A 17860-nucleotide genomic window follows, 5' to 3' on the forward strand; every position below is an offset into this window, starting at 1 on the left:
AGAGCATAATACCTGAATAGTTTAGTTCAATGGCTCTTAACCTTTTTGTGGCTATGTATGTTTTTGAATTTCATTAAAAACTATATGTTCACTCTAAAAAAATGTTTTTACCACCAAAATTTGTATATATTTTAGTGTATTTATGTACCCTAAATAGGTTACCCACAGTAGGTACCTAGATTTCTAGGTAAGACTTTTTTGGTGTAGATGGAATAGATAGCCAGTGTGAAACATTGTGTAACAATCTGATAGAAGATTTTGTAAGAGTTGAAAATTTTTACTCTCATATATGAATAGTTGCTAATACCAAGTAACATTTTAAAAGATAATTAATTTGTTATCAACACAAACTGTTTAGTGTGGACTTTCAAATTAATTGTAAGATTGATTGCTAAGAAAGAGAATGGTTTGAGATAAAAGGGAAGGGGTAATGTTGGTGAAGAAACAATATTAAGGACAAGAACGTGCAGTCCTTTAGTCCTAGATAAACAGTTTGGCCATCTGAATCAAAGGGGAAATAGTTATTACAAACTCATAATGTTGTAGGTGCAGAAAAAGATTGGAGAAATCGGTCAAATACAGGTTCCTGCTTCTCTCAACTAAACCCTTGTAACTTGGTCATCTCAGCCATTTGAACACATCAGTGATTAGAAACTGGAATTCATAAAAATTATCAGAGATTTTTTTCTTCTTGTTGGTCCTAATTTGGTATTCTGAAGTACATGGAAGTTTCATTTTGTTTTCTTATCAGACTTTCAGATTTTTTTAAAATGCTGTAACTTTTTCTCACCCTTTTACTGTAATTTTCTGTCCTTTCAGCCTTTCCTCACATGACTTCTTTTCCAGATCAACTGTCATCCTAACTGTTCTCTTAGGGACATGATTCTGTTTGTCATTATCCTTGAAATATAGTGCCTAAAACTACACATATGAGATATGACAATAGCAGAGTATATGAGGATTATTGCTTCTTTCAGTCTGGGTATTTTTGCTGATATAGACCCAGACTATATCAGCACTTTTGGGAGCCATGGCAATACTCATAATAGCTAAAATGTATTGGCTGCTTAGAATATTCCATGGACTGTGCTAAGTACTTTATATGTGTTACCTCCTTTTATCTTTATAACAATCTTATTGCACCCCTTTATAACAATCTTTATAGCAATCTTAAGTTTATGATGATATTACCATTATGCATCTCATTTTAATGGGGAGGAGAATGAAGCTTAGAGAGATCTATGTGCCCAGTACCACGTAGTAACTGCTGAAGGTAGAATTCTAACCCGGGTCTGTAGGGTTAGAATTCTGTGCCATACTGTCAAACTCTGCTGAGTTTGCCAGCAATGAAATATCTGGAGGCTTTCACATCAATTGCTATTAATTCAGTGCTTTGAGATTTTTTAGTAGGCATTTAACCTTTCTATATTTTACTTACAAGTCATAATTACGGGATTTAGAGATTTTTTTCTCTCGCTCTTATAACTTATTTTTCCTAATATAACTTATTTCTCATAGCTTCCACATTAGACAAGATACCAGTCTGTTACAGAGAGCTTTTGCTCAAAGTTAGTAATGATCAACAGATCAGAAATTTATAGTAATAGTTTTTCTACCTTCTGCAAATTCATCTCATAGCACTGTTAATTAGCTCATGATTCTTTATCCATAAATAACATCTTTGTGTCTGCTGTTCTAAAAAAATCATGAGAGATGCAGAAAAAAGAGCATTATACTTTCACTAATGACTTCTCTTCAAATCAACAGTTGATGGTTTTGTTTTCTTGCTGGAGAGTCAATGAAATAGTACATCTCACATTATTTTATAAGTTTAGAGGAGAATTTTGATAACAAACCCCAAATATTGGCAAGTTCCTTTTTTCTGTTGATTTTTATGTAGATCATTATAAGTAGATGCCTTATATCCCATAGACAAAGAATATATTTCACTTTAGACAGTGGTAATGATTATTAACATTTATAATGTACTTCATAATTGACAAAGTCCATTTAAATATGATCTCATTTAATCTCCCCAATTGTATGTAAAGGAGGTAGCATTAGTCTTATGATTTTACACTCAAAAAAATGTAAGATCATACAGTTTGAGAGTGGTCCAGTTTTCAAGCCTTAGTTTTGAAATATAGTCCACATCTTATATTCTTTTCTGCAATGTCACACTACCTCTCAATGAAATAAACGAAGGCATTAGATGAGGACTTGCCAATATAGGGAATGAAAGCATAATGTGTGCTTTAGGTAATTAGATAGATAGTTGAGAATTAAGGTTGAGTCTAAAGAATTTGACACCAACATGCTTAAAGAGAAAAGAAGAAAGTACCTAGAAGGAGATAGTGAAGAAATTTTTTGGCATGAGTAAAACTATTTAAGATTATAATACCTTAATTATATTAAGGTATTATACAAAATGTTTTAAGTATTTCTAAAATTAAGAATAATAATTATTACAAATTTAGATTATTAACATTAAAGAAGTCACTGAAGATATTAACAAAACCACTTATTTGTGGGAAAAAAAGTGTTGATATTAAGGAAGTTTAAGCAACAAACTTATTTGAGAAAGGACCATTGATGTAGTTTTCTTTAGGTAGATTTTTTTCATTGAGTAAGTATGAAATAGAGATGCATTAAAAAGATGTAAATCAAGTTGGATATTTTAGTACTGTCAGTTACCAGTTTCCAAGCATTACATTTGATTAAAATAGATCATAAATCTATTTGTAGATGAATAAATTCCGTGATGGTTGAGTAAGGTTTGGAAGATATTTGCTAAATGAAGTTTGCAGTGCTATAAACTTTGAGAAGAATGAACCTTTACTGCAAGAAAATTTAGATATTTATTAAGTTAGAGAAGTAGTTTCTTTATACATTTTTAAAAATTGACTAATATCCATATTTATTTGTCATTTAACCTTAACACAATGTCAAATTCAGAAATTTTTAAATGAAATACATTTAAAATATGCTAAAGAAACCTGGGGAAATGTTGAACTCCTCTGTTAAAGAAACCAAGGCTCAAAAGCGAAATAAACTTCTAACCAAATGTCTCTCTATCATCTCTGTTCTCTTTCATTCTAATAATATTCCTACTATAAAAGCAACTCAATTTTGTTCAGAAAAATAAAGCATAACCTTATTATGCTCTTAGATGTTATTTATTATTCCTTGGTTTAATTTTCAGCTTTACTATGAAGAAGCTTTAGAATTTGGCATTTAAAGTCTGGGCACGGTGGCTCACGCCTGTAATCCCAGCACTTTGGGAGGCCAAGTGGATGGATCACCTGAGGTCAGGAGTTTGAGACCAGCCTGACCAACATAGTGAAACCCCGTCTCTACTAAAAATACAAAAATTACCTGGGTGTGGTGGCACGTAGCTGTAATCCCAGCTACCTGGGAGGCTGACACGGGAGAATCACTTGAACCCAGGAGGCAGAGATTGTAGTGAGCCGAGATGGCACCACTGTGCTCTGCCTGGGTGACAGAGTGAAACTCTGTCTCAAACAAACAAACAAACAAAAAATCAAAAAACAAAAAAAGAATTTGGCATTCAAATGTTTTATGTTTTTACATATTTATGAATATTTTAAACATGGAGAATGTGATATGGGTAAGATGGACATTTTTTATATATATTTTGCCAAAAATTCTATGTGCATAGGCAAAATCTCCTAACTTTAGCACAAATTTCTTAATATTCCCAGATTTATGATCACAGTCCATTTGCCATCTTAAGAAAGGTTTGCAGACTCCTAAGTCTACAAAAATGTTGGCCAGATCAATTAGGCAACACACTTTATAATATATCCTTAATGTCCATATCCTTTCCACTGACAAAGCTGGACTAAGGAGTTTAAAATTTTTTTTTAATTAAAAGAAGAGAAATTCGATGTTGACTATGTATATCTGTTGCAGCAGGATTATAATTCATCTTCAACCTCATGTTTGTTATTTTCAATCCTTCATTTCTTTGCAGGAGTGTTGTGGTGCCTGTAAAGAAACCACCTCCAGGTAGTTTAGCTGTAACCACTGTGGGAGCCACTACTGCTGGAAGTGGGCTGCCAACAGGCAGTACCTCTAATATATTTGCTGCTACTGGAGCTACACCAAAAAGTATGATTAATACAACAGGTATTGTACTTATATATTTTTGTGATACTCATCTTTTTATGTTTTCTGTATCATTTTTCTGCTTATTTGATCTTAAAAATTAAAATACCCTAATCATTTAAGATTATCTTAATTTTTAAGAAGGTTATATTTTATGTTATGACTTTTTAGAATTTGTCTATAGTTGTAGAGTGCATTTTTTAGTGGTCATTTTAGAGGACAGTATTGGTTTTGAGTCTTCTCAAAACAGTGCTGTTTATTTTCAGAGCGAAATCAGATTACTGAAAGATATTTGGGGAGCAGAAGCAAAGGATAATTTGAACACTGAAGTTTGATATGTAAAAATCAGTAAAATGTATCAAGAATATCAAGATGTACTAAAAATGTTAGTGACAGAAAGCAGATTTGGGGACATGATTGGTTGAGTTCTAACATATATTCTTTGCTAAATCCCCTAAGGGAGGCAGAGCTCCCCTAAGAACCTTGACGATATGCAAGCGCCTCAACTTGATAAAAAGTGCATGTGAATAAGAACCATTGTTTGACGTTGAATTAATTCATATATATAGATTATAACTTGATCCAATTCATTGCCCAACAAATTCCTAATGAATCTAGGAACAAAAAATTTCAAATCATTACAAATATTAAAAGTCTGCCTAAAATAACCTTTTTTTTTTTGTAAATTTCCAGAAATGTTCCTGTTGATTATTAGCTAAATAAATCCTTACCCAAATCTTTGTGATTCCATTTTAGGTATTTATACAGCGCAAGATGATCCCTGACTTTTCTTCCCTGACTATAGTAGTCTTCTCTTCTCCAAACTGTATAGCCTTGAACTTTTCCATTTATTATCATTACTTAGATTCTTCCCATTTTTATTAATTTCATAGCTCTTTTTTGTGCTTTCTGTATCTATCTTGTTTATCATACCACCTGAGTCTGACATATCATGAACAACACATTTATGGGGTTGTAGTAAGTAGAATGTACTCTATTAAGAATATTTATATTGGCAAATGAATGTCATTAATGGCATTGTGTCAAAGAATAGACCATCTATTGTTTACCTGTATTATAAATAGATATTTCTATCTGGCTTGTCTGAAGACTTTAACGTCTTTCCAGTATTAGAGTTTCATTCTTTATACTCATTCAGCTTTCTAGAAATAGGAGTAAAACTGTTTTTCTTTTACTAAAGTATATACGTTAAAAGTGTAAAGGTTTTAAAAATATGAATAAAGTCCTTATTCTTGTTAGGAGTTAGGCAAATGCAAAATGAAATCACCTTTTTTATTTTTATATGAGACAAGTCATGATGTTTTCTTTTTAATTTCTATTTTAAGAATTAATAATATGGAAAGTGATGGTAGCAAGAGTTTTGATGATAATATAAAGTATATAATATTATAATGAGAAATAAAAATGTAAGTGATAAACTTCTTAAAAGTGTGTGTGTGTGTGTATGTGTGTGTGTATAAATTGTGAGCCAACAGCTAAAGACTGGGCATACTGTTCATTTCAAATATTGGCACATAGGTGCTATAAAATGTTATAGTGGAAATCCCAGTAAGCAGTTCAGTTTTATGGGAATTAGTATAAGATGATAATATTTAGGAACACTAGATGTCCCTCAACTCCACAGCTACTTAATATACTTACGTGGCATATGATAGAAAAATCTTTACTAAAATGGCATCTTTATATCATTGAGGGAAGACTCATTATTTTAAGACCAGGTACTAATGTAACTCATTATAGCCCTTCTTAAGCAGTGATCTTATCAAAAGGAGCATTAGATGCTTCAGTGCCACAAATTTATGCTCAGATAGTTCACTCCAAACTATGTCTTAAATGATGAAAACCAAAAATATTACAATGTAGCTATAAAAAGATAAGTTTTTCACCCCTAAATTTGCATTGTTTTATCAGCATCATTTTATCGAAAAATTTTTTCATTTGTTGATGTTTTTTATTTATACCCCATTTGTAGTATGTAGTTTTGTTAGATTAATGTAAGTAAATCAATTAGATTTCAATGCAACATCTGTTATATAAAATTATATTCATTAGCATACTTACTAATGGCCAAATGATTAATTGTCAAATTCGGTTTTGAAAATCTGATGAGTAATTCTTTCAAAATCAGATAGTAATGGTGTAATTAAAATTTTTAAAAATAAATTTATGTTTAAGGCTAAAAATTATTATTTTGGGAACAGGTGCCGTGGATTCAGGGTCCTCCTCCTCTTCCTCCTCTTCTAGTTTTGTGAATGGTGCTACTAGCAAAAACCTTCCAGCTGTACAAACTGTTGCTCCAATGCCAGAAGATTCAGCTGAAAATATGAGGTATGCATGACTACTTTTTATTCATTTTAACTCTTTTTAAATGTAGTGAAACAGTACACAAAAATACAAAAATATAGAAAGAGTTCTTGAGAATGAAGGTTATTTTGTGATTACATTTCACAATTCTGATATTTTTGGCTAGTTATTATGTAAAAATCTATGATATATTTCGATCTAAGCAGAGATCTTCAGTGATTTTAAAATGTTCACTGTCGTATAGTGTATAGTAATTCACTGTCATTTAGTGCATGTTACTATTTCCTGTAAAGGTTAAAACATGTACAAATGGTAACATGATAAAATTGGGCATCTTTGGGGGGTGATAAAAAGTTTAAAATATAAACTTTCAGGCTAGGCATGGTGGCTCACGCCCGTAATCCCAGCACTTTGGAAGGCCGAGGAGGGCAGATCACTTGAGGCCAGAAGTTGGAGACCAGCCTGGAAAACATGGTGAAACCTTGTCTTTACTAAAAATACAAAACTTAGCAGGGTGTGGTGGTGCACGCCTGTAATCCCAGCCACTCTGGAGGGAGGCTAGGGCAGGAGAATCACTTGAACCCGAGAGGCAGAGGTTGCAGTGAGCCGAGATCACACCACTGCACTCCCGCCTGGGTGACAGAGTGAGACTGCATCTCAAATACATAAATAAATAAACAAACAAACAAACAAACTAAGTAACTTTCAAAATAAATCTACAATGTTATATATAACATCATTGGAACTTGCATAAGCAAACATTACCTTATCTGTCATGATTAAAGACCATTCCTAGAAGAGACTGGCCCTCATTCTTGGAGTAAGATTGTGTATATGTGTACACACACAGACACACACACACACACACACGTATGTATTCACAGTTTTTATAGAAGTATAACACAAATATAGAATATAAAAGCTTATTGAAAGAATGAACACACTCATCATTAACCAAGTCAACAAATAGACTGTACACCAGGAACGCCTACTTTGCACTTTTTTCCCAGTCACTGTTCTTGCTTTTCTTCCAATTCCTTACCCTGACTTTTAATACTAAGCTAGTTTTGTCCTTTTTGAATTTTATGTAAATGTAAGTACATCCTATGTATTTCTTTGTCTCTGGCTTCTTTTGTTCAACATTATTTTTATGAGATTCATCTACTATTGTTGCATATAACAAGAGTTTATTCATTTATTCTCCTTTTATTTATTTATTTATGTGTCTATACCATAATTTATTAATTCATTTTACTGATGATGGGGATTTGGAATTTTCCATTTCTTAGTTATTACAAATAATACTGCTATATAGATAAGGCCACTTATAATTACTATGAGTATACTACTATTACATGTGTGTACTACACATTAATATGCATATTTGTTAGGTAATTTGGAGTGTAATTGCTGATTCGTAGTGTTTGTATATGTTCAGTTTTACTAGATAATGCCAAATGGTTTTCAAAAGTGGTTGTACTAGTTTACTAACTCAGCAGCTGATTATGAGAGGTCTTGTTGCTTCATATCTTTGATAGGACTTAGTATTTAGTCTCTGTCATTTTAGCCATTTTGGTGGAAGTATAGTGGCATTCCATTGTATTTTTAGTTTGCATTCTCCTGATAATAAATGAGGTTGAACACTTTTTAAATACATTGGTCTTTTGTTTTCTTCTTTTGATTTGCCTGTTGAAGTCTCTAGTCCATTTTTTTAAATTGTGGGCTTTTTTTGGTCTTTTTCTAATTAATTTTTTGAAAATGAGCCCTTTGTAGATTATATGCCATACATATATCTTCTTCCATTTTCTGGCTTTTCTTATCATTATCAATATGGTCTATTTTGATCAACAGAAGTTGTAAATTTTAATTAAATTCACTTTATAATTTTTTGGTTTATAAGTGCATTTGGTGTTGTAAATGCTTTGTCTACATTTTCCCTGTCTTGCCTTCTGGCTGCTTTATTCTTTGCTTTTTATATTTAGATGTGTAATCCATTTCGAATTTTTTGTGACTAAAATGAGGTAGGAGTAATAGGTATACGAAGATGACCCAGCACCATTTATTTGAAAGACACTTCTTTTCCCTGTGTTCTGTCACTTTTGTCACAAATTAGTTTTTCATATACACTTGATTATGGTTCAGCAAACAGCTCTGCCTCATCTCTTTGTCTGTCTTTAAGTCATACCATCTTAATTAGCCTTAGGTTTAATAAATATTGAGTTGAGTAAGATCTTCTCACCCTGTTATTTTTCCTCAAGAAAGTCTGAGCTATTCTTGATACTTTGCATTTACATTTATATTTAGAATTAGTTTGTCAGTATCCATTTTAAAAACAACTTGCTGGGGTTTTCATAAGTAATGGAGTATTTGGATCTATTGCAACTGGGGCTATATAGGTCTCTTCCAATCTGTGACTAACTGTGATTATCATATATTCCTACCATTTCCTTAGGTGTTCTTATTTTTTTTAGTAATGATTTTTAGTTTTCGATGTAGAAGTCTTAGATGTTTCTAAATTGATTTATTCTTAGGAATTGAATATTTTGTATATGTTTCTATTTTCCTGAAGTTTTCAGATAAACTTCATTGAAACTATTTGTTTATATTGTTCAAACTCAATAAAAAACACTCATTTTGAGCATACATTTTAATGAGTTTTGATTAGTTTATGCATCCACATAACCACCACCACAATCAAGATGTAGAATATACCCATCACCCCGAAAGTTCTGTGTGCCCTGTTTGTTATTCACTCCTATCTCTGCTCCAGGGAAACACTGAAGTGCTTTTTAACATTGTGAATTAGATTTGCCTTTTCAAGGTTTTCACATAGATAGAATCGACAGTACATACTATTTTTGGTGTCTGTCTTCTTTCATTCATCCTAATGATCTGTGATTTATCGGTATCTTTTTGTTTATGTCTATTCCTTTTTATTGGTAGGTATTATCCCATTATATGGCTATTAATAATCTACTCTTCTTTTCACCTGTTGATAGCCATCTGGGTTTTCCCATTTTGTTGTAGTTATAAATAATGATTCTATGGATATTTGAAAACACGTCTTGGTGTGGACATAAATTTTCATTTCTTATGGCTGAACACTAGGAGAAAAATTGTGGTTGGATAGTAAGTGTATGCTTAACCATTTGAGAAACTGCTGAGCTGTTGTGCAAAGTAGTTGTATCATTTTATATTATTGTCAGCAATGTGTAGTTCTATTTTTTCCATATTCTTGTCAGCACTTGGTATTGTCAGTCTTTTTAAGACTTTATAATGGGTGGGTAACCATATCTCATTTGGTTTTATGTTTTCTTTCCTATTGATTAATGATGGTGAGTATTCTTTTTTGCATATGCTTATGGGCCATTGAAATCCCTTGCTATCTTTTAAAATTTTTCTTGAGATATGACTTCTTTATATATTCTTCGTATATGTCCTTTGTGAGAAACATGCAGTCTAGAATTTTTTGTTCCATTTTGTTGTATATATTTTTATTTTCTTAAAATTGTTAATAACAAAAGTTTCTAATTTGACAGAGTTCATTGTCTCAAATAGTTTCGTCTTTTATGATTTGTGCCATTTGTAAATCATAAGAAATCTTTACCTACCACAAAGTCATGTAGATATTCTACTATATTTTCTTCTAAAATAAAAGTTTTGTAGTTTTATCTTTATTAGGTTTCTGATCTGTTTTGACTTAGTTTTTGTGTCTGTGGTGAGGTAAAGGTTGGGATTTGGCTCTGTCTTTATGTTGGGATTTGGCTCTGTCTTTATGTATATTAATGTTTTAGTACCGTTCAATTACCTTGGAATTGATTTAAAATCAATTGACCACCTATGTGTAGATCTATTTCTAGACTCCATTCTGTCCCATGAACTATATGTCACTACTGCACTATCTTCCTGTATCGTAGCTTTATATTAAGTTTTGAAAGAGATAATGTAATGTAAGTCCTCTTAACTATTTTTTTTTTTACTTTTCTGGGTTAATTCACATTTTCATGTAAATTTTAGAAGTGACTTTTCAATTCTAAAGCCACAAAAAAAGAAATTCTGCTGAAATTTTAATTACAACTCTGTTGAACCTTTTAATTTGAGGAGACTCTTCATCATAATACTGAGTATTCAAACTTTTGAAATTGTCATTCATTGGGATCTTTAATTTTTTTCAGCAACTTATTGTAGTTTTCATTGTAAAACTCTTGTACTTATTTTTATGTCTTTTTAAATTTTTATGTTTTTCTAAATTTTCATGTGTTTGATGATATTATATTAGATTTTTTGCTGTAAATTTCCAATTGGGAGTTAGAAGCCAGACAAAAAAGAGTACATAGTGTATGATTCCATTTTTATGAAATTATAGGAAATGCAAATTAATTTATCTTAAAAAATAGCAAATCAGTGATTGCCTATGTCAATTTTACCTCAATAAAACTGAAAAAAGGGGATAATTTTGTATTAGTACATTGATTTTTATATATTGATTTTATATTTTATAATCTTGCCACTTACTTTTAGTAAACTTGGTAAGTTGTTTAGAACTTTCTAAACTCACATAATCGATCTAACACTTTCTGTAGTTTCCTTATTATTTTCTATGCATGAGATAATGTCACTTGTAGCTTTAGTATTATTTATCCTAAAATGTTTGAGAATTCACCAGTACAGCCATTTCTGCCTGGAATTTTCTTTCTGGGAAAATTTAAATTATAGATTCAGTTTTTTTAATTGATAAATGAGTATCCAGATAGTATATTTATTTTTGTATCTGTTTTGTTATTTTTGTCTTCAATGAATTTACCCATCTTATCTAAGTTGTTGGATTTATTGCCATAAATTCTTTGTAATTTTAAAAATTTTATTATTAATATTTTAAAATATAAGCATGATCCCTAATGATGTTCCTTCTTTCATTTCAGGTTTTGTTATTTTGTTTTTTCTCATTTTTTCATTATCAGAATAGCTATTGCTTTTCAATATTATGATTTCCCCCCAAAAATGATACTGTGTTCATTAATATTTTTAGAGTGTTTTTTTTTTCTATTATGTGAATTCTGCTCTTATTACTCCTTTCTATTTACATCACGTTTGCTTGCTTTTTTCTTTCCATATCTTAGAGTGGAAAACTGAGATTGAGTGTCTATAAACTGTGGACCATGGGCCAAATCATTCTGCCACCAGCTTTGTACATAAAGTTATTGGAATACAGCCACACTCATTTGCTTATGTATTGCCTATCACTGCTGTCACATTACTGTGACTGAGTTAAATAGTTGGAACAGAGACGATATGGCCTAAAGCTTAAAATATTTACTGTCTTATCCTTTACAGATGTTTCCCAGCCCCTCTCTTGGATCTTTGATTTTAGACCTTTCTTGTTTAATGATATGGTATATGAGCATTTAAAGCCATAACTTTTCCTCCAAGCACAATTTTACCTGTATTGTACAAATGTAGTATTTTTTATATTCAATTCAATATTTTTTTCTAATTTTCCCTATTTCTTCTTGGATTCATACACTTTACAGAGGTGCATTTTGACATTTATCTTCCTTCACTAAAAATACTGCCATGCAATCCATTCAAATTGTTGCATGAATTAATAGTATGTTCCTTTTTTATTTCTCAGTCATATTCTATGGTATGGATGACAGTTTGTTTAAACATACACCTACTAAAGGACATTTAAGTTTTTTTCCAGTTTGGGGCTATTAAAAATAAAGTTACAGTGGACATTTGTTTTTATGTGAACATACATTTTTGTTTCTCTGGGATAAGTACCCAAGAGTGAGATTACTTGCTCTATGGTAAGTATATGATTAGTTTTATAAGAAACTGCAAAACTGTCTTCTAGAGTGGCTTAACCACTTTATGTTTCCACTGGCAATGTGTGAGTGGTCCAGTTTCTCCTCATTGTTACCAGCATTTTTTTAAGCATTCTGATAGGTATGTAGTGATATCTTACTGTGGTCTGAATTTGCATTTTCCTAATGGATAAAGATGCAGAACATCTTTTCTTGTGTTTATTTTCCATCAATATGTCTCCTTCATGAATTGTCTGTTCATGTCTTTTGCCTATTTTTTAATTGGATCACTGTTTAACTTTTGAACTCTGAGAGTTTTTGTTATATTCAAATACAAGTCCTTTTTTAGAAATTTAGTTTGCAAATATTTTATCTTAGATGTGGTCCCTGTTTCATCCTTTTAATGGGTTTTTTAGCAGAGAAAAATTTAAATTTTTTTTAATCTGGCTTGTCAGATTTACCTTTTTATAGTTAAGCTTTTGGTGTCATGTCTAAGAGCTCTTCACCTACCTCTACTTTCCCAAAATTTATATTGTATTTTCTATAAAGTTTTGTGGTTTAAAAGTTGTTTTACTTTTAAGTCTGTGATCTATTTTGAGCTGATGTCTGTGTAAGGTGTGAGGTTTAGGTTGAGGTACACATTTTTGCCTATGAATGTTCATTTGTTCCAGCACCATTTGTTGAAAAGGCTATCCTTGCCCATGAGGCATGTTTTTAAGACCTTTTAAGGCAAATTTAGAGAGGCCTCTATTCTTGGATTGCTTTTGCCACACTTAGAAAGGGTAGACTTGCTAGAATTTCTCCTGAATGCTCAGTGTATTTAATGAGATCTCTCCTTTCTGGCTGGAGGGAATACAGACTATTCCCAGCACTATGCACTCTCAGTGATGTTTGTGTTGCAGCTCCTTCATAATTATTCTTTTCAAAAAATTATTCTATTCTAGCCCTTGGAGCTTTCAGGCTTCACATAAGTAGATTGCTATTCAGCCTAAGACTCAGGTTTTGGGAAATTTTTTTCTTCATAGCTTCCTCCTCTCAGGGACTCTGTTCTGCAAATTCTATTCACCTTGGCCGTTTTGAACTACAGTCTCAGTCGTGTCAACTCAAAAACATTGCAGGACTCAGTATTTGCCATAATATAGGAAATACCTCCATAAAGGAAACATGGATGATGGGGGAGCTCACCTCATTGGTTTCCCTGTCCTTAGGGTTCATAGTCCTGTACTCCCTGTATTGCCTGAAAATAGTTGTTCCCTGTATTTGTCTAATATTTTTAACTGTTAGCATGGAAGGTAATTTTAGACCATCTTACTTTTTCAAGGCTACAAATGAATTTTATATTCTTATCATGTTGTCAATGATTTCTTTTATAAATTTTAATTCTTTTAATTGTTTCCCTTTCAGTATGTTGACAGAATATCCTGAAATGTTAACTCACTTATTATTCCTAATTATTTTTCTATAGATTGTTTCAAAATGTATATGTATATACATAATTCTGTCATCCATGAATAATGGGGGAGTTTTTTCCCCCATTAAAATCCTTGCACCTTTTAATTTCTTTTTCTGAACTTACAGTGCCACCCAGTACCTCTAATGCAATTTATTATAGTCATGGTTATAGCAGGCATTCTTTTTAAATTCTTCATCTCAGATGAAAAACATTGAACATTTATCATTAACTATGATGCCTCTTACCTATTAATTATATATAATTTTCAATAAATGTTATACATCTCTTATATTTGTAATTAACAAAAACTTGCTATCATGACGTATGTTGAATTTTATCTTATGCTTTTTAAATATACACTAAGATGATCATGTGGTTTTTCTCCTTCTGTTAACATGGTATACTATATTGATTTAATTTTTAAATGCTAAAAGAATTCTCAATTTCTGTAAGAAATCCAATTTCATTGTAATGTGAAATAGATTTATCTCTTGAAAGCTTCTATAAGATTATTTTTTTATTTTTTCCCCTGAAATATTTAGTAAACTTCACAAGCAAAGACACCTAATCCTGGATCTCTTCTTTTAGGAAAGTTTCTTAATTAAAATTTCAATTTAATTAGTTACAGATCTCCCAAAATTTTCTATTTTTTTCTGGTGTCAGCTTTGGTAGGTTTTTGCTGGCATAAAGCTTTTCATAATATTATCGTGTTATTCTTTTAACATTCATATAATCTGTAGTAATGTCCCTTCTTTTTAATCTTGATATTCTTTTTTTAAGCTAGCCAGCTTGTCTGCCTTCCTGCCTTCCTGCCTTGCCTTCCTTGCCTTCCTTGCCTTCCTTCCTTTTCTTGATAAGCTCTGGCAGTGGTTAATCAGTTTTATTCATATTGCCAAAAAAATTTCTAGAGAGAAATAACAAGAAACTGTTAAGTTGAAAGTTGTACATTATTTGTTTCCTTAGTGCAGTAGTTGTCTAACATCAGCATGCATCAGAATAACATAGAGGGCTTGTTAACATACAGATTGCTGGATACCTAATTCAGTAGGACTCCAGTAGGGCATGAGAATTTAGGGCACCTCTAACAAGTTTTTAGGTGTGTTAGTCAAGCTTATTTAGAGAAACAGATTAAATAGGATGTTTACATTCATATGAATATACATGCATATACACATGATTTATTATAAAAATTTGGCTCACATGATTATGGAAACTGAAAATTCTCAGTATCTGCAGTTAGTATGCTAAAGACCCAGGAGAACCAATGTGTAGTTCTAATCAAAGTACCAAGGTCGGAGAACCAAGAGAGCCAGTTATACAAGTTCCTATCCAAAAGCTGGCTGGCTCAAGACTGAAGAAGAGCCAAGAAGAGACCAGTACTCCTAGCTCAAACATTCAGGCAGAAGGAGTTTGCTCAACTTTTTTGTTCTATTCATATCTTCAACTGACTAGATGAAGCCTTCTTCCATGAAGGAGGGCAGTCTACCTATTCAAATGTTAATCTTATCAATAGATACCCTCACAGTCATACCCAGAGTGCTGTTTAATCAAATATCTGGACACCCAGTAAAATTGACCCATAAAATTAACCACCATGCTAGATCATGCTGATGCTGCTGGTCCAGAATACACACTTTGAGAAACAGTGTGTAATTGATAATCCTCCACATCGCAGGAGTTGTCCTTGATTTATCGAGGTCCTATTCCCAGACAATGCATGGCCCTTCCTTACTCTAGTTTAACTTAATTTACCCCAAATTTTGCAGACATACATGTACATATGTATGCATGTGTGCATGTTCATCTTAAATTCACACCCTGCAAGAAAGTATACTTATTTTATTGGTCAACATCTGTTTTGATTTAGGCAAATGACTATCATTTTTTGTTGCTCATCATTCTTTTCTGAATGTCTGACCTCCACCTAGTATCATATTTCTTCTTCTGAAAGAACGCTTCTTAGTATTTGATTTAGTGCAGGTTTGCCTGTCATGAATTTTTAGTTCCTATTTCTCTAAACATCTTGGAAATCCACCTCAATGTTTGAAAGGATATTTTGAACCAATAGAATTCTAGGTTGGCAATTATTTTCTTATAGTGCTTTGAAAATATCATTTTATTGTCTTTTGGCTTTTTTCATTCTGTGTTTTATTTATTTATTTTATAGGTTAATTCCTAGTCATATTGTTTCTGTTCTCCACTCCAACCCACCTGATGTCTGTTTTAAAGGTGTTCTGTATTTTGGGAGTTGATAAGTTTTACTATGATGTTTTCAGGCGCTGTGGATTTTCTTTGTATTTATCCTGCTTAAGATTTGTAGAGTTTTTCAAATCTGAAGTTTTATCACTTTCATTCAATTTTGAAACTTCCTAGCCATTACCTCTTCAGGTATTGCTTCTGACCCATTTTATCCTTCTGTTAGAGCTTATCTTACATAAAAATTAGACTTTTTAAAAATACATTTCTTACCTATCTATATCCTTTCCCCCTACCCCTATTTCTCTCTCAGTGATTTTGAGTATTTTCTTTTAACCTATAGTCTACTTTACTAATTATCTCTTTAGCTGTGTCCAGTCTTCTCAGTTCTTGATTTCAAGTTTTATAAGTAGTCAAATTTCCATTTGACTTTTGTGGTTTAATATTATCTTCCAGCTGGGCGTGATGGCTCACGACTGTAATCCCAGCATTTTGGGAGGCCGAGGTGGGCAGATCACAAGGTCAGGAGTTCGAGACCAGCCTGACCTTCATAGTGAAACCCCATCTCTGCTAAAAATACAAAAATTAGCTGGGCATGGCGGTGGGTGCCTGTAATCCCAGCTACTTGGGAGGCTGAGGCAGAAGAATTGTTTGAACCCAGGAGGCCGAGGTTGCAGTGAGCTGAGATTGTGCCATTGCACTCCAGCCTGGCGACAGAGTGAGACACTATCTCAAAAAAAAAAAAAAAAAAAAACAAACAAACTTCCAATTGTCTATCTTATCCAATTGTTTATCTTGGTCTTTAATTTCCTTGAATGTAAATATAGTTACCCTAAAGTCTTTGATTATTTATCAGAGCTACCTCTGTCATCTTGTGTTACTTTTGGTATTCAATAATATCTTCCTGTCTACTTATATTTCTTTTCTTGTTATTATTATGTGAAAAACCTATGTAGTATCTGAAAGATTATAAACATAATATGAAAGTACAAAGTGGTGTTTTCTTCCAGAAAAAAATGTATTTTTTTCTAGTAAGCATTAGCAATCCTAAAGGACCTTAATGAAGTCAAGGTTAGAGGGCCAGTCTTTTTTCGATTCACCACTTCTTTAAAGTGTAGTTCTATAGGATCTCAACCTATAGAATCATAAATCAGATAAACCTATAGAACCTTACATCATAAGGGTTTTTCTAAGCTTTTTTCCCTCTTTAGTAGGCTCTGAGCTCCAAAAATTTTGTTGAATTTCAATCATTCAGTTGCTTCTACCAAAACATGTCCATGGGAGAAGAGCGGTCCAGAAACCAAAATCATCTTAGAGTTTCTTCTTCAGGATCATGGTCAAATAATTGACTTCTGTCTTAACTCTCCATTTCCCTCAGAGAAGTGTTCTTGGTTTTGTCCAGCTTTTTTAGTTGTTCTCAGCAGGAGAATTTGCCTATTACTAAAGGTAGAAATCCACATTATTTTTATATAGTTATTGTGTTTATGATCGTATATTAGATGGAGTGTAAATGTTAAAATGGCTTGGTTTTTTTAAATCACTGATTTCAGCTGGATTATGTCAGATCCATTCCTTCTGATCCTTAATTATATAATAGAAAAATGTGTAACTTTTTGGTAATTTTTAAGTTGTATAAAGTTCATCCAATTAAACATTTTCAACTCCTTACATGACTTTCTTTATTTTAATGAAGGGTTTTGATGGTAATTTTTTCCTTTCTTTAAACTTGTCTATATTTTTATACTTAAAGCAGTTCTGCTTTTTAAAAAAATCAAACTGACAATTTTTATATTTTAATTGGTATTTCTACATCATTTGCATTCAGTATAATCACTGACATGATTGTATTGATATCTACCAATTTGGTAATTGTTTTAGAATAAATTGTTACTTTCCATCTGTACTTTATTTTCTTTTTCTTCTTTTATGCCCTCTGTTGGGTTAATGGAGT

At 32.0% G+C, this 17860-nt stretch overlaps 1 protein-coding gene across 3 annotated transcripts in view; it reads left to right on the forward strand.

Annotated features, from left to right (window-relative positions):
• Nucleotides 1–17860, forward strand: part of NBEA (neurobeachin) — a 707824-nt gene that overhangs the window by 262704 nt on the left and 427260 nt on the right. For 2 of the 3 annotated variants that reach the window (XM_008952234.4, XM_008952238.4), the window contains exons 31-32: nt 3995–4149; nt 6351–6477. In XM_008952234.4, coding sequence (XP_008950482.4) covers nt 3995–4149; nt 6351–6477 — 282 coding nt within the window. The remainder of the gene's footprint in view (nt 1–3994; nt 4150–6350; nt 6478–17860) is intronic. The other variant, XM_063595707.1, reaches the window with a different exon arrangement.

Source organism: Pan paniscus, chromosome 14 (assembly GCF_029289425.2).
Source record: "Pan paniscus chromosome 14, NHGRI_mPanPan1-v2.0_pri, whole genome shotgun sequence".
Lineage (NCBI taxonomy): Eukaryota > Metazoa > Chordata > Mammalia > Primates > Hominidae > Pan > Pan paniscus.